The 27,729-nt window shown below is 38.9% G+C and overlaps 1 protein-coding gene across 4 annotated transcripts; it reads left to right on the forward strand.

The window, feature by feature from the left end:
• The first annotated feature begins 919 nt into the window (after window positions 1-919).
• On the forward strand, window positions 920-27,341 carry grin1b (glutamate receptor, ionotropic, N-methyl D-aspartate 1b). Of its 4 annotated transcripts, XM_057327254.1 has the most exons (21): window positions 920-1,813; window positions 3,093-3,227; window positions 6,183-6,359; window positions 8,116-8,178; window positions 8,907-9,004; window positions 9,492-9,613; window positions 10,273-10,447; window positions 10,957-11,101; window positions 11,313-11,399; window positions 11,486-11,621; window positions 12,190-12,317; window positions 13,272-13,436; window positions 13,852-13,970; window positions 14,275-14,387; window positions 14,518-14,666; window positions 15,326-15,483; window positions 16,668-16,829; window positions 16,950-17,059; window positions 17,748-17,893; window positions 21,184-21,294; window positions 23,951-27,341. In XM_057327254.1, exons 1-21 carry the CDS (start codon window positions 1,565-1,567, stop codon window positions 24,014-24,016), a joined length of 2,814 nt encoding a protein of 937 aa, XP_057183237.1. In that variant the 5' UTR covers window positions 920-1,564; the 3' UTR covers window positions 24,017-27,341. The 4 variants fall into 4 exon arrangements, with proteins under 4 accessions (XP_057183237.1, XP_057183245.1, XP_057183252.1 ...); XM_057327262.1 differs by lacking the exon at window positions 8,116-8,178 and having other exon boundaries at window positions 923-1,813; XM_057327269.1 differs by lacking the exon at window positions 21,184-21,294 and having other exon boundaries at window positions 936-1,813; window positions 23,951-27,338.
• Window positions 27,342-27,729: the final 388 nt, after the last annotated feature.

Raw genomic sequence — 27,729 nt, forward strand, 5'->3', positions numbered from 1 at the left:
TAAACTAAACAAATATGCAAATATGTAAGCTATATATGTGCAAATGACAAAATCGGCTTTATATATAATTTTGTAGCATATCTGTTGCTTATTGTAAACCCTATTCATTTGCTGGATTGATCTTTTGAATGATTTATTACAAACATATTCGCAAGTGTTTGTGAATCCTATATGGGATGGTTGCTTTTGAGAGCATGAAAGCACTTGCTCATTGTAAATGTTGCATTCATAGTTAGTTCATCAAAATATAAAGCATAATCTTATATAATATAAAGCGTATTCTTTTGCTTCCAAGCCTGTACTCTAACAAGTCCTTCAAAATTCCATCCATGTCTGATTTAAATTAAAGATTTATAATCTGTGTCCATGAGTGAATTTCTTCCAGCCTCAAGTAGTGATGTAATCTAAATGCAATGTCAAAACGTATAGAATACATGATTCATTATTCACATTCATTTATCAGACGTATAAGTGACGTTTAGCATTTAAATAAGGCTTATCTTGAAGGAAATAAATGCATTTTTAATAATTGCAAGTTCTTGTCTGGAAAAAAAGAGTTGCATCTCTCGAGTCGGAGATGCTTGTTTCCTTGGTAACGGTGGTCTCGTTGAATTTCTCCATTGCACTTGAACGCCGCCTGTTCCGGAGCTATCTACGGGTGATAGATGGAAACAAGCTTCCATTGATTATTTCTATATGGAAAAGGCTTTTTTCTTCGTTTTAAATGAAAGTCCATCGACAGCTGTAAAAACACGTATAGGAATATTATTCATTTGTCATTAACGGTTTCTTTTTCGGAAAAAAAAACAATAAACATGAATTGGACATGAATTAATTGACAATCAAATGGATATACAAACAAAAACATGAAGAAACAACCTTTTTATAGAAATACTCTGCCACTTTGCACATGACTAATACATAGGCTACATGTAATGCTTTAATTTATCTCATGTGACTTCCACACATCAAAGTTACAGTATGTAATAATCCGTCCATTCGGTTCAATCAAATTAATGTATCGAGCTGAGATTTTCCTCGCGTTAGCGCAAATGTTTTGAAGTCTATTCAACCGTGACAGCTCAAAGAGATCAGGCGTAATCTGCGAGTGAACGCGCATCCGTGCGCGAGCACAGCTTTCAGAACCAAGGACAGCGGCGCTCACAGAGCATCAGGTCACCCGGACCCGCTGCGTACGTGAGAAACCGCGACTGTGATTTAATCACGGCAACAACTGAAGTGGCTTTTTCAACACAGACGACTTAAGCAATAATACAAAACTTGATTTTCGCACGCTCACCTGCATGGGAAAGAGAGAGAGAAAATCTGTCAGACTATCAACAGGAGCGAGCATCATTTCTACAAAGGCGTGTTGACATGGGTTTCCAGCAAATGAAGGCGTTTAATGATCAGTCTCGATGAATTAAGAGCATTCCTCAGCAGAGTAGATTGACGTGATTACATTCCAGTGCTACTGGAGAGGACGACATCCGACTAATCCACAGACATCGACACGCATCCTTAACGGGGCGCTCGGATTGACTCCTCTGCGATCCGGGGCAAAATGCGTCTGGTTCTGCTCGCCTTTCTCATCTCGTGCTCCTGTGCGAGAGGTGGATGCGAACCGAAGACTGTGAATATCGGGGCTGTCCTGAGCCAGAAGAGATATGAACAAGTGTTCAAAGACGCTGTCACTCAAGCCAACAGTATATACGGCAAAGATAAGTTCAAGATGAACGCTATTTCAGTCACTCATAAACCAAATGCGATCCAGATGGCACTGTCCGTTTGTGAAGACCTCATCTCCAACCAGGTATTCACAACTATGCAATCTATTCAAATTATGATGGTCCTGAAAAAGACGCACTTTTACGTAAAAGTCAAAATCAGTTAAGCATACACTAGAAAATTAAAAATGCTGGGGTGTTTTTGACTGAACCCATGGTTCAGTCAAATCAGATCCAATCGTAAAAATTTCTAGGTTCATTTAAAAACGGTTTCATATTTTACCCAACCCAGCATTTTTAGAGTGTTACTATTATTTTAATTTTAATGTATTATTATCATTGAAAAACAAAACCGTTAACTATCTGCTATAAAATTACATAGCCTACCCTACCGAAGCCTGAAACGACGGTTAAATTTTTATGAATTAATTAATGTTATTAATTAATCTTTTGAATGTTTGTTGTTAGCAGCTATTGTTTCTGACATATACATGTCATTTTCAAACAGATGTGTATTTAATTACGTCACTTTAAATGTTTGCTAAGGCAAAACGTTGAACATTAGAGTACTTTAGTTCGTAAAGATGAAAACATTCAACAGGATCCGGGGGGTCCATTTTAACCTAAACGATGAGTAAGCATACGCAGTTTTGAATTGCCATGGTGGATTGGCGGTATTTAACGCTGTGTTTATAGGTTATATTAACTGAACATTCGAAACTGTACATGTAGTTATCTATAATTCATGTGACGTCAGCTAAATACAAATCACAGCAGAGGTAGGAGACAACGTTCATGGCAATATTACTGACCTCTGTACGAGGCACCTGGACCACATCGTTTAATGCACAGTAAAATCGCCAGTGTTAAAAAAGGTCAAATTAGCACCCACGGTGTATATATAATCCACACTCTCAAAGTGTGGATTATATAAAAACTGTGAGAGTTAATTTGACCCTTTTTAACACTGGCGATTTTGCTGTGTGGAAAACGTGAGACGAGGCCAACATGGCGCCCCAATAACAGCTGCTTTGTTCTGGCGAAAAAACCTGTAGCAGCATATAAAACAGCGATGGAGGCAGAGATTATAGACCTCAGTGCTGTTACACGGATTCCCATTCACGTTGTGTCACACCCGCCCAACATACAGTCGCACGGAAGAACATACAACATGTGCATACAAACCATCGAGCAAATTGCTGGTGTTGGTTTGCGAGGTTGAAGGATGTCTTGCAAAATGAAATATCTTTAATATCTTATATTTAGACATTACAAAATATTCTCTATATAAACAAAAACAACAGAGTTCGAGATCTAGCTGTGACAAGTGATTTTTCTTCTAATTAAGATTCTGAATGTCCTCAGGTTTATGCGATCTTGGTGAGCCACCCGCCCCAGTCCAATGACCATCTGACCCCCACACCAGTGTCCTACACAGCAGGTTTTTACCGTATACCAGTGGTGGGCCTCACAACACGCATGTCCATCTATTCAGATAAGGTGAGTGTGGGTGGGCACTGTGGGACCGCAGCTCAGCATGTTACTTTTGACTGTGTTTTGCATACCTCAACACAGATGATATCTGTTCTTCTCATTTATCACGTTAAAATTGTGCTTTACCATTCAATAACTATAAAAACAGTTCTAGAGGATGTATAGTGTACAGTGTTGTGCAAGTTACTTCCAAACTGTAATAAATTACAGATTACTTGTTAGTGTTATTTAAAAGTAATCCCTTACCTTGTAATATTACTGTCTCAGAATTGTAATACATTACATGACTACTTTTGAGTTACTTCACCAAAATAACTAGAACTTAACATTCTAAAATGACAAAATGTCTTTGTATTTTTGTATTTTCAAAATACAAAATACTTTTTGCAAATCAAACTCTAGACTGCTGATTTCTTGAATTAACTAGGATATACAAAAATAAATACCAAAAAATACTAAGATTAAATGCATTTAAATACAAAATACAATCACAAAATAATAGTATTTTGTATTTCAAATGGATGTATTTGAAACACTGCCCATCCCTGAAGTCTAATACGGAGGTTGATTGGCAAAAAGTATTTTAGTTTGAAAAAACTAAAATACTAAGATTAAACACATTTAAATACAAAATACATTAATTTTTTTCAAAGGTATTTAAATACAAAATAGTCCCATCCCATCCCATCACTGAACTAGATTATATAGAGTTCTAGCTAGTCATCATGTAAACGTTAGCTTACCTTGTCATTGCTGCTGGTCACAGGGATCTTGATAACTAGCTTCCTGAAAACAGCCCAAAGACCCCTCAAAACCCGCCCAAAAGGAATGAAAACTAGCCCAATTATTTTCCGGTGTCAAATCAAAGTTAACAACTGCCAAAAGACATTTCTATTGCTATAGTTACTTATATGAATGGTTTCCTAGATATTGTATATATTTTTTGTTCTGTTGAACTCAAAAGATGTTTTGGGGGATTTAGGAAAGCAAACAATTCTGGGTCATCTTTGACTACAGTTATATTTTCTTCTGCTATGGTAGTCAATGATGCCAAAGAATTTTCAGTTGCTAACATTCTACCAAATATCTTTGTGGTCAATCGAACAAAGAAATTTATACAGGTTTGGAACAACTAGAGGGTGAGTAATCCATAACAGAATTTTCATTTTTGGGTGGAGTGTCCCTTTAAAAAAGTTCCCGTGTGTGCTCGAGGCCACACACGGAAATGGACGAGAAACGTGTTTTCTCTTCGTAAGACATGCAAAAACTTGCTTAAGAAATAAGCATGGTTAAATGTATTGCATATGTATAATGTGTACAAGCACGTCAATGTTTTAGTTGTTCTAGACCAGTGTTGGGTGTAACTAGTTACTAAGTAATTAGTTACTGTAATTTAATTACTTTTCCCTTGAAAAAGTAAAGTAAGGGATTACTCTTATTTTTTCTGTAATTTAATTACAGTTACTTCTGATGTAATTAAATTAAATACTTTGTGTAATATATATGTGAGCAATAGTGGAATTGACGTCAAAATTCAAAGTCTAACTTTAAAATCTGTGCTTTAATGTATAATTCTCACATTTGTAATACTTTGGTCAGTTAATAAGAGTACTTTATGTAGTTTAATATTATTTATTTGAATGAATTAGTCATTTCATGCCTATCCTTGAATCACTTAACTAATCAAGGTTGATATAGGATATATAAAGTAATTAGTAATAAGTAACTAAATACTTTTTAGAGAGTAATTTGTACAGTAATCTAATTACACTATTGAATATGTAATTAGTAACTAGTAATTAATTACTTTTTGAGAGTAACTTACCCAACACTGTTCTAGACTGCGTATAGCGCTGCTCAAACGTGATATTTGGCAGCCGGAAGAATCAACTGTTGTACACTCACGCGTGAATTCTTTCATTGTGCAACGTGACATGCACCTTAGTACGAAACATTGGTAAAAACATCATTCGGATGCATTGTCTAATACCACCGCTATATTTTCCTCTTTGGTTGAGCTGAGCTCCCGCGACCCTCCCTGCACTGTAGCCTGCCTGTCAGACGCTCGTTCCCCACACTTTTGAGAACGGGCCGGTCCTGGAGTTGCCAGTTCATCAATTAACATTTATCCTTAGAATATAAATAAACATTTTGGTGGCCGCAGTACATTATGAAAATATCCCAAAAACCCGCGGCTCCATAATTTATCCCGCAACTGCATTTTCAAAATAGCCCAATTGTGCGGGAAAACCGCAACCCTGGAAACACTGGCGCTAGGGCTTACAGCGAACCGGGCGGGGCCAATAGCCTCGGACCTCGAGCTCAGAGGCTGAAATCATGCCGCGTTACAATACAAAATACGAAGTTCCACCAGCCAGAGGGAGATGAATGACACCACACGCGTCTATTCACGAACAGGAAATAGAACTTACTTGCGGGATTTTTGATTTGTTAATGTTTAGCGGGCGAAAAGTTTGTTGTAACGCAAGCGTTACTGAACATGTACCAAGAAAAATATTACTGAAAATTGATTAGCAATGCCTTACACTACTGCGTTACAGCAAAAGTAATACGTTACTGTAATGCATTACTTTTGTAACGCATTACTCCCAACACTGATAGTGTAGCAAAGATCTTGAGTTTTTTAAAGATTCTATTCTATCCTAAAATACTTGTATAGTTAAAATTCAATAAATTAGGTTTTCTTCATTTAGACATGTTTTTAATCTGGTTTTTGTTCTAATCTGGGCCTTTTACAGACTTAATTAAAAACTGTCAGAAAGCACAGCGTATGATAGATAGACTCACATGTGGAACGTTCACTTACAATCTTTGCCTTATGGCATCTCGGCACACAGTGATGTTGGGATCCTTTTCTAAATTAATTACAGTTAAAGTGATTAAATTCTAATGAAGCCTCTAGCCTCTCGAAAGACACTTTTCCTCCACTCGTACTTTCAGAGTATCCACCTCTCTTTCCTGCGCACGGTACCTCCCTACTCTCACCAAGCCCAGGTGTGGTTCGACATGATGCGCGAGTTCCAGTGGAATCACATCATTCTGATTGTGAGCGACGACCACGAGGGAAGAGCCGCACAGAAAAGACTGGAAACCCTGCTGGAGGAGAGGGAGACGAAGGTGAGATAGCGTAGGTTGCTGACTCTCGTGCCCCAGCGTGTAATCGAGCGTGCGTGTAAGTCAGTGTTTGTTTCTGTAATCAAATCCTCAGAGGTCCTCTATATATGTTAAATGTTTTCTTTTTTCTGTTGTGTAAACACATTTCTTTTCATTGGCTAACATTATTTATGCCAAAGGCATCTGCAGCGTCTGAAGTGGTTTATCTGCAAAACTTTGTACTTTTCTACTCATCTCACATTGCTTTTTACCATAGTCAGATTCTCCTACTTGTCTATTCACAACAGGAGCAAAATGAGGGACTTAACCTGGGGCTGTGCAAAAAATCAGCAGGGGATATGGCTGGTTTGAGTTTTGGTGGTTTTTGTTGGAATACGGTATACATTTCTTTCTGGCAACAGAGTGTAGCTGATATATTGAGTGTTCTTTCTGGTGGTAGGAAAACTTTGTTCATCTGTTTGTAGCTGTTATATTTTACAATCCTTAATATTAGAGTATGAGGATTTAACGTGAGCATCTCCTCTCAGATGGAGCCTAAATTACAAAATCTGGATGATTGGTAGTTCAGTAAAATGAGATATTTGCTAGGGGTCTGAATCCATTTGTGTGGAACTGTTTATGTGGGACAACTGCAATGTCGTTGCAATGTCATTTGCAGTAATGGCAGCCCCGAGGCTGTAGCTGGTTTATATGCACATTCTCATACTGTCCTGGAAACTTATCAGCGGAAGGGCTCATAAAACTCTTTCTCCGTCTAGAATTACCGCAAAACTTTGGCTATGCAGGTGTTGTGTTACTGCATATTAAGGAGGACATTAGTGTTATGATAAATGGGAAAAACATCAAAACAATTCTGTGTCTGCTGTAAGTTTAGGAAACAAACAGGCTTTTTAATTCTTTATTGACAAATGTTTGTCTTTGGTGACTCACTGTTAGACTGTAGATGAGGTTTGAGGGAAACAAGCTTTGAATAGTTTCTGTTTTTTCCTTTTTTGCGTTGGAAGTCGAAATCTGCTTGGCTTTTTTACAATATAACTAGGCTTGAAATGAATTACCGCCTAATCACAAAAGATTTTCAGGGAATATGTTCAGCTGCTGGTTAAGCAGGCAGAATGTACAGTACGTTCTACATAAAATAAAATCTCAATCTATGTGCATCAATCCAATCTAGCAGATTGGTTGTTTAAAGCGCTCATACAGTATTGTGGATTTTTGTGTTTTTCTTAAAGCAGCAACTAAGCTGAAAGACAAGCAGTCCACATGTTCTATAGCTCTGAGGAATGTGCATTGTTTTGAGAGAGCGCTTTAAATGTGTCTGAATGGGCATGTAGAAATGCAGAAACAAACTGTGCTTCATGGGCTGTAGCCGATGTTCTTTCACGGAAGATTGACACAGACGTTTAAACTGATGGATGAGAGGCGTGAACTGGATTAGGTTGCCCTTGGATTTACTGCACTATTAATAAACAACAATGAGCTTCTTTTTCATATCCATTATAATAAGTTGAAGACATTAGCATTTATTATTAGTTGTTGAACTTTTTATTAGCGAACTTAAAGCAGCCATCCAAAAATCACTTCAAACATTCAAACCATTACGTATTGGCGAGGTTTGTTGTGTTTTTGCAAGCCCCAGGCTTAGAGTTTCCCAATTTGAAGCAGAAAAGTGGAGATTGTTGGAATGCTTTACTGCGCACCATTTATAACTGTTTATAATATTCTGTGTCTGCATATTTTCTCTGTGCACATTATTCATCAGAATAAAAACAGGAACTATGAAAACCTCGACCAACTGTCCTTTGACAACAAGCGAGGACCCAAGGTATATTTGCATGGTCAATGCACGCCGCCCAAAAGTTATCTGAAAGTAGCCACTAGAAACCAGTCAAACAAGCAACAAACGATTCCAGAGATCCTTATCCTGCCAGCACGTCTATTTATGTTTGGATTCTTTTTATGATTTCAATCGGGAATGGGTTATATTTTCTGTTAAAGCGTATACCGAAAACTCGCTCCCCCACCTCTCACTTTTTTATTTTTGTGTAAAGGAATGCATGTATTGAAGCCAGCAAGATTGCAAGTCTATTCATTTGACACAGTGCGTGGAGATCTGGTCGTGTGGGACAGGCACAATCCAGATGTTTCTCCCACCTTTCTGCAGCATTTCTTCCCCTTTTGGTTGTTTGTTTTTTCTGTTTTGGTTGGGAAAGAAGCCATCACCACCACCTTCCGTTTCCTCCACCTGTTTTTTGCTTTCCGGTTGCATCAATCTTCTTCTCCCTCTTCTTCTTACATGCACGTTCCTCCTTGGAATCTTGATTCCCTTGAGTTTGCATGTGAAAATGCAGATTTTTTGCTGCTCAAAGCTTACTTACGTTTTTTTTTTTTAAGCAGATTATCTCATAAACTTCATTTTTTTCAACCCTCTCCCCACCCCCCACCCCCCCAAAAAAGAAAAAGAGAGAAACAAAAGGAACACCAGTGCTGAAAGAGCATGGTTCATGGTGGGGATGAGTCAACTACTTGACTAATGATGTGTCCTAATCCCAGGCAGAGAAAGTGCTCCTGTTCAGTCAAGACACAAATCTGACGGCTCTGCTCCAGGAAGCCAAGGAGCTGGAGGCTCGAGTTATCATCCTGTCCTCGAGGTGAGTTAATCTTAGGCTCCTTTAAACTAGCTGAATACTAATCACCGATTTGATTAAATGAGGCATACGATCAGTCATTAGGTTGTAGTAACTCAAGCAAAAATATTTCTCAATAGATATAAATGTGTATGTTTTCGACAATAAGAAATTCAGAGTGGTTCCATTAGAATATGGGGATAGTTTAACCAAAAAGAATGGCATCATTTACTTAGCTTTCATTTCAAGACCAATGATGTTTGGCATGATTACCCTTTCGAGAGAGACATTCAGCTCAACTCATATAGGTTTGGAAAGATTCAGGAGTGTTTGAACGATGACAGAATTTTAATTTTTGTGTGAAGCAGCAATACAGTCATTTTAAGACATTTTCTAAGACATCCATTTTGCTGACAAGCATCAGTCAGAGCCTCCCTCAAAATGTCAACATTACAATTGGAGGCGTTTAGACTGCTAGAAGTAGTTACAAGCATTCTTTATCCAATCGCAGTGAAGACGAGGCGGCGGCCATTTACAAAGCGGCGCGCCAGCTCAACATGACAGGCTCTGGTTACGTGTGGTTGGTTGGAGAAAGGGAGATGTCTGGTAAAGCATTGAGTGAAGCCCCAGATGGTATGTACTTTGATCCTCTCCATTTTCAATATCTCTCTTTCTCCCAGGCTGTTTAACAAACTGAACATGTTTGCCTTAAGCTTTTTATACGATTACAATTTGCAATCACCACCGACGAATCAGTGTCTGTGCTGTACTTGCGTGTTTGAACGTTTAAACAGCTCCGTTTAAAGGTTTCAAACACAGTGATTCTTTACTCATTGTACTGTGCTTTCTGTCTAATGTTTAATTTGTTTCATTTTTGAGTGTTTGTCCTTTCTTTCAGTAGACAAGAAATGATGCAATAGAGAGTTGTGGTAATCCATATTGGTATGAGTGTGCATACATTTTTAAGGTTTGGCTGTCATGAGTTTATTTGTAAATGGTGCTTTGCAACCTCCGCAATGAGGTGCGGATACGATGGTAAGCGAGAATCGCATTTCCTTGTTCCCGGCTTCCTTATACACATCCGTGTACGAGTTCACATCATTCTGCTCAGTGCTGACCCCGTCCCAACCCCTCATGACTTTCATCTTCCTCCTGTCTGTTCTGAGACGACGTTCATATGCAATGCACGTGTATTTCTTTCTTTGGTAATTCTTGGATTTGAGTATGTGTCTCTTGAAGTCAGACTGTTGTGAGGCCTTGTCCAACACTATGTAATGTTGTCAACTGGGCAGGCTTGCTCGGCCTTCAGCTTATCAATGGCAAGAACGAGTCTGCGCACATCTACGACGCCGTGGCTGTGGTGGCCCAGTCCATCCAGGAGCTCTTTGAGAAGGAGAATATCACAGAGCCTCCACGAGGTTGTGTTGGCAATACAAACATCTGGAAGACTGGCCCACTCTTTAAACGGTGAGGCCGGAGATCACGAGCGCCGGCTGAAATTCGCCGCACCACCAACCATCCATTCGCTGTCACGCATTATCATACATTATCATTGGCACCGACAAGAGTGGAAGCGCCACAAATATTCAAATAGAAAAATATGCTTTAGTCTAGCTTTTTTTTTTAAATGCCTTCGATTTATAAAAGGCGTGAGATTGAATAATAGTCAAGCCTGTTAGGTTGTTTATTACATTGGACTTCTGGTTTGCATCCTTTTAAAGACCCACACAGGTGTTGAATCTTTTATCCTACTGTATGTTTGTGCCTGCACATCATCTGCAAGACCCACCATCCTCCACTCCCCCAAATATACCCCTAAGTCTTCCCCTAGAAAGTCGACATTTCTTTACATGCATCTCCCATCTCAGTAACGTGCCTCAGTAACGTGCCATTAACTCCAGCCATCGTCAACATCTCCCTTTGAGTTTAAATGAGGATTTTTTCCGGTTTTTAAAAAAACCCCTCTTGTGTACCAGAGTTCTGATGTCATCCAAGTATCCAGATGGCCTGACAGGCCGCGTGGAGTTCAATGATGACGGAGACAGGAGGTTCGCCCACTACAGCATTCTGAACTACCAGAAAACCAGACTGGTGCAAGTGGGCGTCTACAATGGCTCGCAAGTATGATATCAGCTCAGTCTTTTTAATGAGCCGTCTTTCTTTCTGCCCGGGGAAAACATTTGCTTTGTTATTTTAACCATTAAAACACTAACAAAATGCATTTTTATAACAATAAGTTTTTATTGATGAATTTGCATATCTAAAAATCCATAGTGAGCGTACTGTAGGTGATTCGCAGGAAAACGTTTTATTTATATCCTATGGATTACAGGTTGTAATGAACACGCAAAGGAAGATTATCTGGCCGGGAGGAGAAACTGAAAAGCCGAAAGGCTATCAGATGTCAACCAGATTAAAGGTACTGATTTTGATGCATCATTTAACTTTCAGTTTGTTCTAATTAAGTCCTTGTAATGACATTCAATTCACTTGTTCCTGGGGTAGATTGTCACCATTCATCAAGAGCCCTTTGTCTATGTGAAACCGACTCTACGTGATGGAACTTGTAAGGAAGAATACACAGTAAATGGAGTCCTGATCAAAAAAGTGATCTGCACTGGCCCTAATGAGACCATTCCAGGTAGCTTTCATGGTTGGAGATATTATTATAACATTCTTTTTTATACCAAAGCTTTTTTGCCTAGTCAGTAAAAATACTGTACAAAACGTCTACCTTAAATGGATAGTTCACCCCCAAAAATGGAAATTCTGTCATCATTTACTCACCCTCTTGTCATTTCAGACTTTCTTTCTTCTGCAGAACCCAAAATAAGATATTTTGAAGAATGTTGGTAACCAAACAACGTTAGTCCCTTTTCACTTGCATTGGTTTTGTGTCCGTACATTAAAAGGGAATGGGTAGCGCCGTGGTTCGCTTACTAACATTCTTCAAAATAGCTTCTATTGTGTAGCCATGCAGGTTTGAAATGACCATGATGACAGAATTTTATTTTTTGGGTGAACCATCGCTTAATGTCTTACCCAATCTAACCCATACAAATGCTGATGTAGTCATATTAAATAATATTTAAAAAATTAATAAATAAACAATATTAATTTAATTTACCATATACCATAATTTACCATGTATATTCTTTAGATAACCTAAACAGTGCAGACTAATCTGACTGGTTTCTGTGACTCCACAGGTCGCCCAATAGTACCTCAGTGCTGCTATGGGTTCTGCATTGACCTCTTGATCAAACTTGCCATGACAATGAACTTCACCTATGAGGTGCATCTAGTGGCTGATGGAAAATTTGGCACTCAGGAGCGGGTGAGTAACATGATTACTTTATTGATTTTTTCCCCATGGAACACCTCGCTTGAAGCTATGCATGTCTTCGCCAAGGTCGTGTGACTAGGAGAGTAAAAGCACGTCTGGAATTTTTAAGCCTTTTCTAACAGATGCAACTGAGAGTCTGTTATTTGCTTTACACATAAAACAAATAGCATTTAGGCACGAAAATAGCTTAAAACACAAACATTAAGCCTTTCAATTAAGACTTTCTTTGAAACTGCTCAGCGGGGACTTTGAAAGCATCTTTACACAGCCGTATTGAGGCTGATCCGTGCCTGCTCAAAATTCAGTACATAAAGACACAACACTGCATAAAATGTTAAAATTTGGAAGAATGTTAGCAACTGACATATCTGGAACAAAATAATGTATAATTTATTTCTGTTGAACACAAACAGAAAAAAGCAAACAGTTCTGGGGCACCTTTGACTACCATTAAAATGTTTGATGTTCCAGAAATGTCATTTGCTAACATTTTTCCAAATATCTTTCATTGTGTTCAGCAGAACAAAGAAATTTATCCAGGTTTGAAACAATGGAGGGTTGGGGTTTTAGTAAATGTTTTAATTTTTGGGTGGAGTATGCCTTTAAATTAACACAGAAAGTGTTATATTTGACCCAACAATGGGATATTTACAACCCGATTGGGTTCGTCCCTTTTTGACCCCTCATGGGTTGAAAATAATCCAGCCTTTTCTACAGTGTATATTCATAATTTAAATTTTATTTATATTTTACTGCTGTGTAGATGCATACAGTATACTTTTTCTGAGCAGCATGTGTGAATACCTCAGACATTTACAACACTATAGCAAGGTTTTCAGTGAACATGATTGGAGAGAATGTGTAATGTGAACAGATCTATACAAATAAATGTGACTTGACTTTACTAATGTTCTTCAATGTTGTTCCTAATTGTATTAATACTAGGTAAATAACAGCAACAAGAAGGAGTGGAATGGCATGATGGGAGAACTCCTGAGTGGTTTGGCAGACATGATCGTGGCTCCACTTACAATTAACAATGAACGAGCCCAGTACATCGAGTTCTCGAAACCGTTCAAGTACCAGGGGCTTACAATCCTTGTCAAAAAGGTACAATTCAGATGAGCGACAGAAAACCGACTTGAACGTACTGTACAAACTGCAAATGACTTAGACCGAGGAGTAGATAACAGTGACGAGTTGGGGTCAACGTTATTTGAATTTTTAATTTCAAGTTCAAGAAATATAATTAATTTTCCGTGCAAATCCTTAGAGTGCATGCTTTTCTGTGTCAGAAATAGTGTTACAGTTTTGTTCACTTAATTAAATTCCCTGAAGTGGGTTGATGTCTGTACTCCAAAAAGCTGTGAAAATCATGACTCACTGGAGTACACAGAGGTCTATTAATACAACTCTGACCGGCGTAGATGTACAGTAGACTGTGTTTGATGCTCCATACGGTGATACATGTGGCCGTGTGGGTGGTGTTTTTTTGGACCGTGTATAAAGCCGTGTTGTTTTGCAGGAAATTCCACGCAGTACACTGGACTCGTTCATGCAGCCCTTTCAGAGCACTCTGTGGTTACTGGTGGGTCTATCGGTCCATGTTGTGGCGGTGATGCTCTACCTATTAGACCGTTTCAGGTAAAAGAAGACATTTGTTAATTATAGATTTCATCCAAGCCTCCCTAAAGTCCTTCTGATAAAACATGACATTCCAAATGATACACAGTTTCTCTATAGCTCAACCCAAGGTCATGAGTTTAAATATCAAGATAAAATGTATTAACAGATTGCACTGTAAGTCACTTTGGACAAAAGCATTTGGCAAATGCATTAATGTAAATAAATGAATAATATAGATGCTTGATATTAATAAAGTTTGCAGAAGGTTTGTGATTTTCTGGCTGAAGCATGTGTCTCTGGCTGATATGGTTTCGCTCCGCAGCCCATTTGGAAGGTTTAAAGTAAATAGTGAAGAGGAGGAAGAAGATGCCCTCACCTTATCTTCTGCGATGTGGTTCTCCTGGGGCGTGCTACTGAACTCCGGCATTGGAGAAGGTAGAGCAAACAGATTATTATTTGAGTCTATCGCTTCTGCCGGATGGCAATATTGCTGACTCCGTGTTTTATTAATTTTGCAGAAGGCATCAATTCTTTATCGCTCTTACCTGCTTGCTTATGTTTGCAGGTGCCCCGCGGAGCTTTTCGGCGAGGATTTTAGGTATGGTGTGGGCTGGTTTCGCTATGATTATAGTTGCATCTTATACTGCCAATTTGGCAGCCTTCCTAGTGCTGGATCGGCCTGAGGAGCGCATTACCGGCATCAACGACCCTAGGGTGAGAGTTAAATATGAAGCAGCGCTGCGTGTTATAAAACAGGATTGTTAATTACTCTGCACATGAATTTCACATTTCAAACTCAATTTCAAATGAAATCACGGTGTGCAATTACAGTAAGCACGTCGAGAACACGTTATTATGGGTCATCCAAGGTTATTTTTATTCACATTTTTTCACCATGTCAGTTTTGCCGTATGTGTTGAAATGGTCAAAAAAGGCAATTAGCAGAGGCAAAGTTCATCTAAATATAAACTTATGAAAGAGACAGGAATGGTGCGTTTTTAAAATGAAAATAATAACACACAAAGGTACACAAATTGGTACTGTGATAAGTATATTGTGTTTATCGTTTAATGTCATTTACACTAAGGACACATTCATTTATGAACTTATGATTTTGTTATGCTTGAAATTGAATGTGTGCTACATGCAATATAACATCAAAGGAGATTTTTAGGTCATGCTTACCTTGGTTCGCCTCTGTTCCGTCTTCTTCTCAGAAATATTTTATGGAACTGCTAGAGACAAAGATTCCACAACTTTGATTTGCAGACACAAACACCGCTTTACTTTAATTATTTAGGATATTTTGAAAAAAAGCGTCACTTAAATCGTCTTGCTTGTGCAGACCAACCCACTTTAACATTCTATTCCAGCTGCGAAACCCATCAGACAAATTCATCTACGCCACAGTGAAGCAGAGCTCTGTGGACATTTACTTCCGGCGCCAGGTTGAGCTGAGCACAATGTACCGCCACATGGAAAAGCACAACTACGAGAGCGCCGCGGAAGCCATCCAGGCCGTGCGAGACAAGTCAGTCGACCATCAGTTTACCACCGTCAAAAACATTACTTTTGTTATTGGATGGAAATACTGAAATGCTGTTTAAAATTAAAAAGGCACAGCTGCAATTATGTATTAGAGTATCTTAACATCCCCACAATACAACACACTTACTAGAGAAGAAAAATAACCTAAGCTATTAAGTGTTCTGAAATACTACTTGCCAAGGGGATTACTACCTAAAATGTCCTTTTGAATTAAGCTTATTTTTCTCACCCCCGCTAACGAATTGTTTTTCTAGTTTCCCTAGCTCACAATTGATTGTGTTCCAGTGCATTCAAACACCACTTAAAAAGGTCTAGATATTGATGTAGGTCTTACCAGGAAGTGGGCAGCGGAGTTTACAGCAGTCAGAATGATAGGTAGCATGTTTCCCCTCAGCACCTGCGAGAAGAGCAGAGGGAAGTTCAACTTTTGTTTAGCTTGATTTAGTACAGTATCGATGCTGAATACAAAGCAGGGTGGGGAGTTGTATTTTATAGAAGAACCTTCACAAGCCATTGCGTCCTACAAGAGAAGACAGGGAGAGATAGCTGACTGCCAGTAGTGTTTAATACATTTCCCTTACTGACTTCTAACATCGCATGCAATAATATAGGAATGAGTTCAATGTATCTTTACATAGAAAAAATGTTTAAAGGATCCCAGATATTGTATTAAATAAAGTGTGGTACACAAATCTGAGACCACATCAAAAATCCAAGTCACGTTTAGACCTGAAAAAAAATTTCATTTGAGAGAAATGAAACAAAAATACTCAGAAATATTCTGTCACTAACCAGAAGCTAATATTTGCATAAAGGGTCACTTTTGAGTCAAAAAAAGGTCAAAAAGGTCAAAAGACTACATTTAGATTTAATTCAGATTTAGTTCCTTCCATTAAAAACACACAAAAATGCTCTTAGGAACATCATTCACAAACGTGTGCATAGCGTATCGGTTTGAGAGCATTAGGCAAAATTAGATCCAAATAGAAAATAAATCCAAATTTTCAAGTTGTTTCGCTAATAATTTGCAATAAAACATAAAAATAAAACTTTTACACCCCAATTTTTAATTCATCCTGTCCTTTGGCATTCTGCATTTTTTAGCCACGAGTTTGACTTCATCAAAATTCATTTTGTGTACAAAATAAAAAAAATTTCTCCCTGTAGCAAACTCCACGCGTTTATATGGGATTCAGCCGTGTTGGAGTTTGAGGCCTCGCAAAAATGCGACCTGGTCACCACAGGTGAGCTGTTCTTCCGCTCTGGATTCGGTATTGGCATGCGTAAAGACAGCCCATGGAAGCAAAATGTCTCGCTGGCCATTCTCAGGTGATTCTATAGTACATCACTACATGTTGCATTTGTTTTGATCTTTATGTTCTTTTATACGTGCTGCCACCTGTCAACTGTCAAATAACGCTTTGATGAGTCTGCTCTCTGGATTAACAGTTCCCATGAGAATGGCTTTATGGAGGACTTGGATAAAACTTGGGTCCGCTATCAAGAGTGTGACTCCAGAAGCAATGCACCGGCCACGCTCACTTTTGAGAATATGGCAGGTACGGTCCAAAAATATCATTAATAAATAATAATTTAAAGGTAACTGTAACAAAGTTCAATGTAGGGAAGGAAGGAGGCGGGAACCGGCGAACATTTAAACAATAAACTTTAATCAAAAATAAACAAACAATAACACGGAAGAAAAAGGCCGGCAGCCACCTCACGGTCGACTGCCGGCCACACAAACATAAATAAAACTTAACATGTCCTCTCTCGTCGGCAGTCCCGTCGCTCGTCCTCTTATGCTCCCGAGCTCCCCGGTGAGACATGCGGGACCGGTGCGCGTACAGCTGATACTCATTATCACTCACACCACCGGCCCCGCCTTCCTGCCCCACGGCTCTCGTCCCGCCTTCCTCGCTACAGTAACGTTTCATGATAAGTTTAATACATATGGCTTTGTTTAATACAAAGCAGTTCTGCACTTGTCGCTTAGGGACTGTTTTAGTAAATGTCCCTTAACAAACAAACAACCAAATAAATAAATAATAAATCATGCACTAAGAAAAAACACTTTTTTAGAATTTATTCATTTTGGTTGATGCTAAGAAAAATAAAAATCAACCAATGAATTAAGACCAACATTAACTAAATGCTGTTTGTCAACATCTGCAATTCTAGTAAATATTGATTTTTATCACACCGAAGACTATTTGGAAATGATCAAATGTATTTCTCACAACTCAGGCGTGTTTATGTTGGTGGCTGGTGGCATCGTTGCCGGGATCTTCCTCATCTTCATCGAAATCGCCTATAAGCGACACAAGGACGCTCGTAGGAAGCAGATGCAGCTGGCCTTTGCAGCGGTTAATGTCTGGAGGAAGAACCTACAGGTACAGCCGCCTCCCACCCCCAAACAATTGCAGAAATCTATAGGAGTCAATAAAAGGCCAGTCTCTGCTGCTATCCAATGGTCTTAGCCACAAACTAAAGGGCTCAGCATAGTCCAGGCGAATTACGCTTTCGTTCTGCGTTTTGGGGTAAAACGAAGCTCGAAAACGTTGAGAGACGGTATAGTGTTTTCGAACAATCCAACACCCCTTTGTTTCTGGAGGCGGGGTTTACATGACGTATCCAAATAGCCTCTGCGCACGTGGCCACACAAACAACACACCCACCTATTACGTAATGGCCATGGACCAATGGTGGCTCAAGGGTGTTTACCGGCCAACACGAACTTTCCTGGAGAGTTCTGTTTGGTTTGCTGCTGCGAACTAGTGAAACAAATTGTCGTTTGGACCAGATTTTGTTCGGAATCAGGTCACAGACGGACGTTTTTCGATTTCGAATGTAGTATGCTGAGCCCTTAAGACGTCTAATAGATTTCTTCTAACCCCATGTCTGTCATCAGTCAATGGTGCGCATATTAACACATCCCCCAAAGCAAAAAGACCAGAAAAATATGCCAGTCCAGTAGAAAAAAGCATTTGGCACTGTATTTTAAACTCTTTTAATAAATGTTGTATACTGGTTATAAGGATTTACATTACAGCAAGTGTTAGCAAAATACTATTTAATAAATTAAAATCGAAACAAACCCCAGAGTAGTACAAAGAAAATGCCTTGAGATTAAATAAAAAAATGTGGACAATATTTGGAATGATATACTGTATGCAATTCCATGTACATGTCCAAAATAATTCCATTATAAACACAACAGTGCAGATCCATTGAAATGCACAGCAACACAAAGCAGCTCCAGCAGCATCACATTTATTGGCAGCTTCACACACACACGCTGAGAAGACTATGATGCTGTTGTGGATTCAGGAAGGTGCATGCTGAGCAGGCCGGCTGAATGTCTCTGCGGGGCTCCACCAAGGATCAGAGAGCCTTTACACCCTGCACAGATCACTGCCTGTTCACTGCTAGCCTCCAACTGTAGCCATATACGCCGGGTCACAGGCCAACACAATACTGCAGTGTTGGAGAAAAGTATGATGGGATGACCCTCTTGAGATTGACCTGGCTAGCCTATAAAAGACATATTTACGGCTCAAGTTTTTAGCTGTTAAACGCTTGTTGTAGATGCATCCAGTAACCTTGATATTTTAAACCCATTATCAAGCAGACGCGTATTTCACCACAAGGCAAAACAGACTAAATCTAACAGTCTAATGCATCAAGTCTATGCAGTTTCAAAGCCGGTGGATATCTGATTGATTTCCACGCATCAGAGAGTAGCGTTTTAAAGAGTTAAGTGTTTTCACCTTGAGGCTTCACCACCTACTTAAGACAGCGTTGTGTGGTTACTAAACCCACACATGCTGCCCACACCGAGTCAGAGGTCCGGTGTTTTTGAAAGTGAATAAAAAATATATACATTTGACCATGGCCAGGGTGTTTTTAATGGATATTCCTCCCACTGTTTATCAAATAAAAGAAAAACAGTGTTTATGCAATGCAATTGCCAATGAGCCCCTTGTCCATATTCTAGATTTAGATACACATAGATGTTAAACCAACAATAATAGCAAGTAAATGCATCAGTAATTAAATCATGTCTCAAAAACAAAAGCAAGCTAATTACAGGTGCACATGCAACGTATGCCAAGACTGCCAATCTCACAACACAGTGCATGAACAGTCAGATCTGCCCCGGGTGCATTTGCATTTCAAACAGAGTGAGATCCAGGGCAGATCAGAAGCCCGTGTGATGCAAGCTAGCTGCCCACTCCAAAGGCACTACCCCATCACAGGTCTTTGAAATGCAATGGATGAAAGCCTCGATGGCCAGGAGCTTGTACGATCACCCTTTCTGTGCACCCCAGATGTTCTGATGACCTAGAGAAACTGGAATGCATTATGTGAAAACAACATACTGTTTATGACCATATCTTGTGTCTCGTTCCTTTTGAAAGGAGTCAAAAGATGACTGATCATTTGCAAATGGAAAGAATTCAACGTAATTTCTGCAATGCACTTGATTTTATAGAAGCATTTTGGTTGGCTATGTAATTGACTAGAACAGGTTGGGTAGGCTTTTAATTGGATTTTAATTTAAAGGGATGGTTCACCCCAAAATTCCTTCATTTACTCCCCCTTATGTCGTTCCAAACCTGTATGACTTAATTGTGCAGAACACAAAAGAAGATATTTTGAAGAATGTTGGTAACCAAACAACATTGGCCCCCATTGACTTCCACATTTTGCAAAATATCTTCTTTTGTGTTCACAGAAGAAACAGTCATATACAGGTCATGTTTGAATGACAGTAGCAAGAGTAAATGACAGAATTTTCATGTTTGGGTGAACGTCCCTTTAAATTGATATGGCTCTTTGCAGTCTAACTATACACAGTGTAGTGCATGTCACTTTGTTTATCAGACCGAGTCATAGGGGATTAAAGATCACATGGACAAAGCAGGCACACAGAGGCCAGTAACCAATGAGGGAATGACGGTGCCAGCCAAGGTCAACTGTCATGTCATTCATTTCGCATTTCCTTTTTGATTCCATGTATTGCATGTCTTCTGGTTGAATTCACAAACCCCCCCCACCCCTCCCGACGCTCTCGTCTCTTCTTACAAGCCAGCATACCCCTCCTTCCTTCATGAACCCATTATACCCTCGCTGGGGTATAATGCCAAGGGACTGTGTTAAGTTTTACACAACGATTTATTGATGAGTTGTTCATTTTCTCCAAACAACAGAACATCTTTTCCCCTTTCAAAAACAGAGCCTGGTTTTCCCATCCGATTGCTTTCATTTTGCTTCTTTTCCTTTGCTAATGCTTTTGCTTTCCATTACGGAGTCGCAGAGCTGTGGATGAGCGGAGCTCGATCGCACGATCCACAGCGGTCCTCCCCCTCTCTAGAATGTAAGGATTGTAAGAGTCAAGTAAGCCGTTCTGTGCATATTCTCACCTGGTCTATGCCAGTATCCTCTTTCTTTGTAGAGCGCAGATTCTGACTCAAAGCCAGGATGGAGATGGAGTGGACAGGAGACGGCATGCTAATATTAGAAGATACACTTTGATGACTGTAGAAAACTACTCGGCAAGGCAGTGCTTTACAGTAGAGATAGAACTAGTGGTGGGTGGGGATGGTTGGAGACTTAAACCAAACACACTCCTCCAGAGAACACAAATAATTGTTCTACATATACTGTATATTTATTTTAGGATAGGAAAAGTGGTAGAGCAGAGCCCGACCCCAAAACGAAAGCCTCTTTTAGGTCCATCAGTACCAACCTGGCCTCCAACATCAAGAGACGTAGGTCGTCCAAAGACACGGTAAGGAGATTAAGAAATGACGCCCTGCCTGTAATTCTATCTCCTCGCTCTTCCCTCTCTCTCTCTCTTTCTTTTTTCCTCGGCCTGCCCTGTTTCTTTCACTCTCTTCTGTCATCTCATCTCAGACTATCTTCACCCTCACACATGAAGTTACAGTCATGGCCACCACATGTCTGTCAGTCAGCCATCTATACTCCATCCAGACATCTGTTGGGAAAGCCCAATGAGCCTGCTAGGAACAGGGAAAGCGTGGAGAGGGAACAGAGGAAGGTTACGTGTCAGGCGTTTGATTTCGGGGTTGTGGGTTTGACCTTGCAGGAGGGGGCAAGGTAGCTTCTCCTTCTAAGCGTCTGTGCTGGTCTTTCTCCTGCGCCTAACCTGGATGTGATTTTCCGTTACGCTTGATTTCCACATTTTATTTTCTCCTTTCTTTATGTGTAACCATGTGTGTCCTCTCACATCTCGGTCGTGTAACAATTATTTTATTACCTCATCCTCCTTTTACTGTCCCATTTTATGTGGTCAGTGTCAATGTCACCTCGTACGCTTCCCACAATGCACGGCGACTCCGATAACAATGCTAAAATAACCTGGACTGTTCCCCGGCAGGCCTGCTCTACCAAGATCCCTACGTTTATTTTTAACCATCCAATGTTTTCTTTGCAGTGCTTTGAAGTGAAAAACCATTTGCATTTGAATTCCAGGAAATGGTCCTCGGATGGGTTTCGGGGCTACATTTACAACATATTGAACTCTCAGAGCGTAATTGTGCAACTGATCAAAATTAGCGTATTCACACGGATTGTCTTTCCTTAGTCCCACAGGTTTAATAAGAAGTAGATCTCTCACTAAAATGTTGCTGGCTCTGAGGATTCAATACAAACAAAGCTGTTACTATTTAACACTATATTTCATTGCGTTAAGTGTTTTAGATGAAATTCGTATTCAATTGCTCGCTAGACATTTCCGGGTATGGCAATGATTGTTGCGTATACCCTCGACCTAAAAAATGATACTGACTGATAGCTTGTTTTGTCAACAACATCCTATCTAGTACTGTCTGATTTCTAACAAAATATCAAAAACATTTTTGTAGATGCAATTTAAAATTTGTTTAAACATTATTACCGAGGTGAACTGCCTAAATATTTAATTACAAAAGAACACGGTGTGTATATTCTGGTTTATATTATAAGGTCTATTTTCTAAAGATAAAGGTAGAGCAGATAAAGAGCAGACACCCCTGGCAGGTGTGACATTTAAAGATATATTCTGCTAGCTGAGCAGTGACAGAAATGGTCTTTTTGAACTGATGTTTACCCATCTCAGTCCTAATCATCCTTTTCTTTTCTATCAGTGTTTTTTTATAAATGGATTTCAATGGCGTTTTGAATGTCGGTGTCCACACCACATGCCACACTGCCTCTCTCTTCCTCTACCAGCATGACCCTTCCGGTTGTTGTAGAATAGAGCTGTTTGTAGACAGGGGGCGCTGTGGTTATAACTTGGAACACCATAAACAACCTTGTTATGAGAGAGAGTCTGGCCACCCACTATGAACCCTAAACCAGTGGTTGCAGATTGGTTTTGATTCAGGACCCGGACTTTACATTTAACATCAATTGGCAACCAAACACAGTTTAAAAAAAACAGTTTATCAGATTTATATATATATTATTTATTTATTATTATTCCTTATTCATTTTATTGTTAACCGCACAGACGCAACAAAACACAGTCTGAATAGCAAAAACATTTGAATCTGTAAAATGTAATTGCAATTTAACAGCATTGACCACATTACCAAGTGACATGATTATGCAGCAAACAGTATATTGGTGCAAAATGCAATACAAAATCCATAGTTTAATCTGACATGCAACTTTTAAAGATATGGGAAGCAATTACTCCTTTTATAAGCAATATAAAATCGCCCTATCAAAATATATCTGTGGCCCACGGATCACTCAAAAACCACCGCCCAAAACAATATACCCTGACTTAATTCAAGCACCAGCCATTTCTCCAGAAAAGATTTTGCAGAGACTATCAAGCTTTTTAATATAACAATACTGCAGAAAAAAAGTCATTAGAAATCACTGACAGATTGAGAGATATTAAACCTGAACCCAATATTGGACTGGAACATACCGCACTCATGTGCTGCAAATCAGCTCCAGCCTTCGTATTTCATTGGGACAGTTACTATGGTGACAACACATCTAGGTCAGGTAAATGATTAGCCATGGGCCAGGTAGACAGAGCTCTCTCATTTTTGTTATTACAGGAGATATTTTCGCATCGTGATGTATCGTTCTCATTTAAGGAAGCGTATTCAATTTTAGGTTGTAAGCGAGAGCAATGATGGTATACAGATAAGGCCTCGTGAACTAATCGTGCAGTAATGAATCCGTGACCTCGTTCACTCTATTTGTCAAAGTCTTAGCAGGCCTTGTTGAACCGTAGCCAAATTATTCCAGGTGACGGATAAACACGCCTGTTGTGGGTGGAAAGATTCCCTCCGTCATAACAATGTGGACTAAATATTGGTGAAATATAGCCACTGGAGTAGCATATGCAAACGTACAATGTTCTCACTGTGCGGTAATACTAAAGGAAAATATGATTTGCCTTTTTGTTTCCTCCTCATTTCCAGCCATATCCCACGGATATAACCGGCCAGCTCAACCTTTCAGACCCATCAGTGAGCACAGTGGTGTGAAAGTGAACAGAGGAGAGAGAGAGAATTTGACAGGCAGAAAGAGAGAGAGACTTGCAGGCTGGAAGGCAGGAGCATCGGGCTGGTTGGCTCTGAAACAGACCTGCTGTTCCATAGCTGCTGCTTCGTCCCCACCTGAGCCAACAGCACCTTCATTCGAGCAAAAACCCTCAGCATACATGTATACAGACTGGACATGAAACTCTTATGGACACACTGTGCCAAAATGGAGCAAATTCGCACTGCCACACGGTTCATCTTACCCCGACCAATAAACACACACACAGACAAAAACATACAGTACACACACAAAGTGCTTCACTTTTTAGAATCTTTTGCAAATATACGAATACGTTTTGTGTAATATGTAAATATACATTCTGAGTTCTGTTACGCCACATTGGGTCAGCATCAGACTAAATAATGATCTGTTTATTTTTACATTTTAATAATGCAGATATAATTATGTTACATACATATGCATTATGTCATTCTACCTCCACCTAAGATATATGTAGCTTATCTCAACACTGAATTTTGGTAGTTGTGGTGCTTTCTCATTTGAAAGGCAAATTGTTAGAGCAAACGTATAAATATAAACTCATCGTGTATTTAGATTAGACAATGGAAAGGGTAGGTTGGAACTATAAATAATACTGTAAGTTTAAACTTGGCACATTTTGATCATTGTTGCACTTTTCTGTACACATTTCCTCTCTCTTTACTGCCGTTACAAAACACACATGCCTGAAGTGGTCGAACATACTGTGGATTTTTGACGTACGATCTTTTTTCTCTACTTAATTTATTCTTCTGTTTAGATTTTTACCTTTTGTAAAAAGCAAATGACTCGTTTTTTGAATGACAAATATCTGGAAATTGGCAGATAATATGGGGTCAATCAAGCCAGGGGCTATATGTAGCACATCTGACCTTGTTTATCCACAAACCTTTCTTGTAAAACTGTAAAAAAATCAAGCAGGATTACTGGGTAATGCTAAAGAGTGGCGTAGATGTAATGAAGCAGATATTATTACAGGATCTTTGGAGCGGTGTTACGGTTTCACCTGCTTAAAATTCCCTGTAATAATTTTTGTGTCATTGTGTAAAGTTGGTAGCATCCTCCAGCTACCAAGGGAACCTTTCTTTGCATTATATATATTTCATTATGTCATCATATGATATATAGCAGTAGTTTATTTTGTCTGTATGTAATAATAACACTAGATGTAATTTCCATTGTTTGTTGTCCTATCAGCGTTTACTCTGTGGGCTAGTTACATGGATAATTGATAAAGCCGTTGTCTATTTCGGTGGACCTTTAAAAGCATAATGACCAATAGGTAAATAAAAGCTTTGGAACACTATGTCATAAGCAATCAATTGCAAGGTTTGGTAACTATTGTGAAAGATATAGAATGTTATCTATCATACTGTAACTGTTATTAGTTTTATAAGGAAATCAATATAAAGATATGTTTAAAAGAAAAGTGGAGAAGTTTTTGTTGACAATATTATTCTGTTCGGTTGGGTTCAATAAAATGTCCAATGTTACTGTGAACTGCTTTATGTAAAAGTCAATCATGTTATGAAATGCATATCTGCAAATTCTTTGTAGATTCATAAATAACAAATACGACCCAAACAGAAAAATATATATTGTAAACACTGCTATGTGCCATAATGTAAAACAAGTATTTTCATATAATTGGAATTTTAAGATTTCAAACATTAAGTGTGCACGATGCACGATGTACACCAAGAATGGTGTTGTTTGGTTGGGATGAAGGTCAATTTAAAGACAAAGTTGGCTTGAGCACCTTTTCAACAAACAAAGCAATGTAACCAGGGGCCCGTTTCAGAAAGGAGGTTTAGTGAAAACTCTGAGTAAATTAACCCTGAAAGAATGTGAGGTATGTCAAACCCGAGAAAGCGGGGTAACTCAAGCCCGTTTCTAAAGGAGAGGTAACTTATACTCAGAGTCAGTAACCATAGCAACTTGTGAACCTAACCTGGTCGGGAGCAGGTTTTCTTTGGTAAACCCAGAGTTTATTTCGATTTCCTCCCCCTTTTAAAGCGCAAGTGGTGTAACTCATTCATTCATTCATTAATACAGTCATTCATGGCACACATTTTGATCACACAGAGACCATCTCAGTGACTTATATGTCATATGTGCTTTTATAGAGGATTCATGAAGAGGCTGCATTAATTCATTGGGATGTACTTTGATTTCAGGAGATCAATTTAGGACCCGAGTGGAATTTTGTCATTTCCCTGTGCATTTTTATTAAAACTGTACCGTTTTTCTTTACAGTGAATTAGATATATCAAAATATATCTCATCCATCCTTACATCAATAACATCAGCCACCGTACGTGTATTACATCAGAGCATGATTTTCTATGGATGATGAGAAATGATTTAATAAAGTGTATAATAAAGTGCATGAATAAAGAAATTAATAAATGCAGACATGCATGAAGCGATAAAGGTAATAAATAAACAAGTCATTTCGATGTGCAGCCATTCCAACTAAAATCTGCTCAGAGCAAGGTTCGAACCGGCAATCAGTCTAATTTTGCACGAGAGTCTGACGCCCTACAGGTGTCCTATACACCATGACGTATTATTCTCGTAACTAGAGCACTCATGGCGAGTGAGAACATACGATTTTTTTATTATTTCTGTTGTTTCATTCATTTAATGATTCATTTGTATGTTTACTGGTACATTTATCAATTTATTAATTTAAACTTAAGTCATTTTCAGGACATCAGTAAATCCACTGTATCTGCAGAGCGGAAAGTGTGCCTCACTCTCAAGTGCTTTCTGCCGCCATGTTGCTTTGTTTGGTGCCGTTGCCATGGTGACTCGTAATATCGGAGCTCCATTGATGATGGCTTTTTATAGTCGTGGTGCACGCGCTTAACCCAGGGTAAGCCTACCCAGAGTAAATTGAACTAACTCAAATCAGCTGTTCTGAAACCAAAAACTCAAAGTTTCTCATTTCTAAGTAAACCAACTCCGAGTTCAAGGTTTAACCTAGGGTTGGTTGAACCTCCTTATTGAAACGGGCCCCATGCCTGTTCACTGTTGTATACAAACAAACTTTATTTATTTAAAATATTGTAAGGTGGTTTAAATCTGCTTTGACCATGTTTTCTACCACCAAGCGTGCTTTTGATGTTCCACCAATACTGTCTGTGACAAAAGCTGAATGGAAACAAAGCTACATGTTTAAAAATGTATAACTGCTATACTCCAGTGTGCCAATAAAATATATATCAAATGGAAAAATGAAATCTGGATCACTTTTATGTTTAATGCTGACCATTCTGTCCCTCTTGTATTTCAATGGAATATAAAACAATATCATCTTTATTTAATAGGAGTACAAAAAGTTGGAGGCAAGTGTTTCAGACATCAGATATATGAGAAATCCCAGCAGGATTGAGGAAAGGTCTTCTGCTGGCTATTTTCTATAATTTAGGTTGTTCTTACAAACTTTCACATTGAGGGCATATTTCTATGCGAGTACTAGGGCTGTCACAATATATTGGTATTGACAATAACTGTGATATTAAAAAACACAAGTATCTATATTGTGTCTATTCTACACATATCGTAAATAAGAGAAATAAACCAATTTAAAGATGAATTAGACTGATAGTGTCATTTATTTCTTAAAAAGAAACAATAGATATCATGATAA

The sequence above is a fragment of the Triplophysa rosa genome, linkage group LG2 (genome assembly GCF_024868665.1).
Source record: "Triplophysa rosa linkage group LG2, Trosa_1v2, whole genome shotgun sequence".
Lineage (NCBI taxonomy): Eukaryota > Metazoa > Chordata > Actinopteri > Cypriniformes > Nemacheilidae > Triplophysa > Triplophysa rosa.

Coding starts and splice junctions, on each gene's coding strand:
- grin1b (XM_057327254.1), top strand. CDS start 1,565: ATGCGTCTGGTTCTGCTCGCCTTTCTCATCTCGTGCTCCTGTGCGAGA. Junction 12,318..13,271: donor AATTTGGCACTCAGGAGCGG/GTGAGTAACATG, acceptor TATTAATACTAG/GTAAATAACAGCAACAAGAA. Junction 21,295..23,950: donor GTAGGTCGTCCAAAGACACG/GTAAGGAGATTA, acceptor CCTCATTTCCAG/CCATATCCCACGGATATAAC.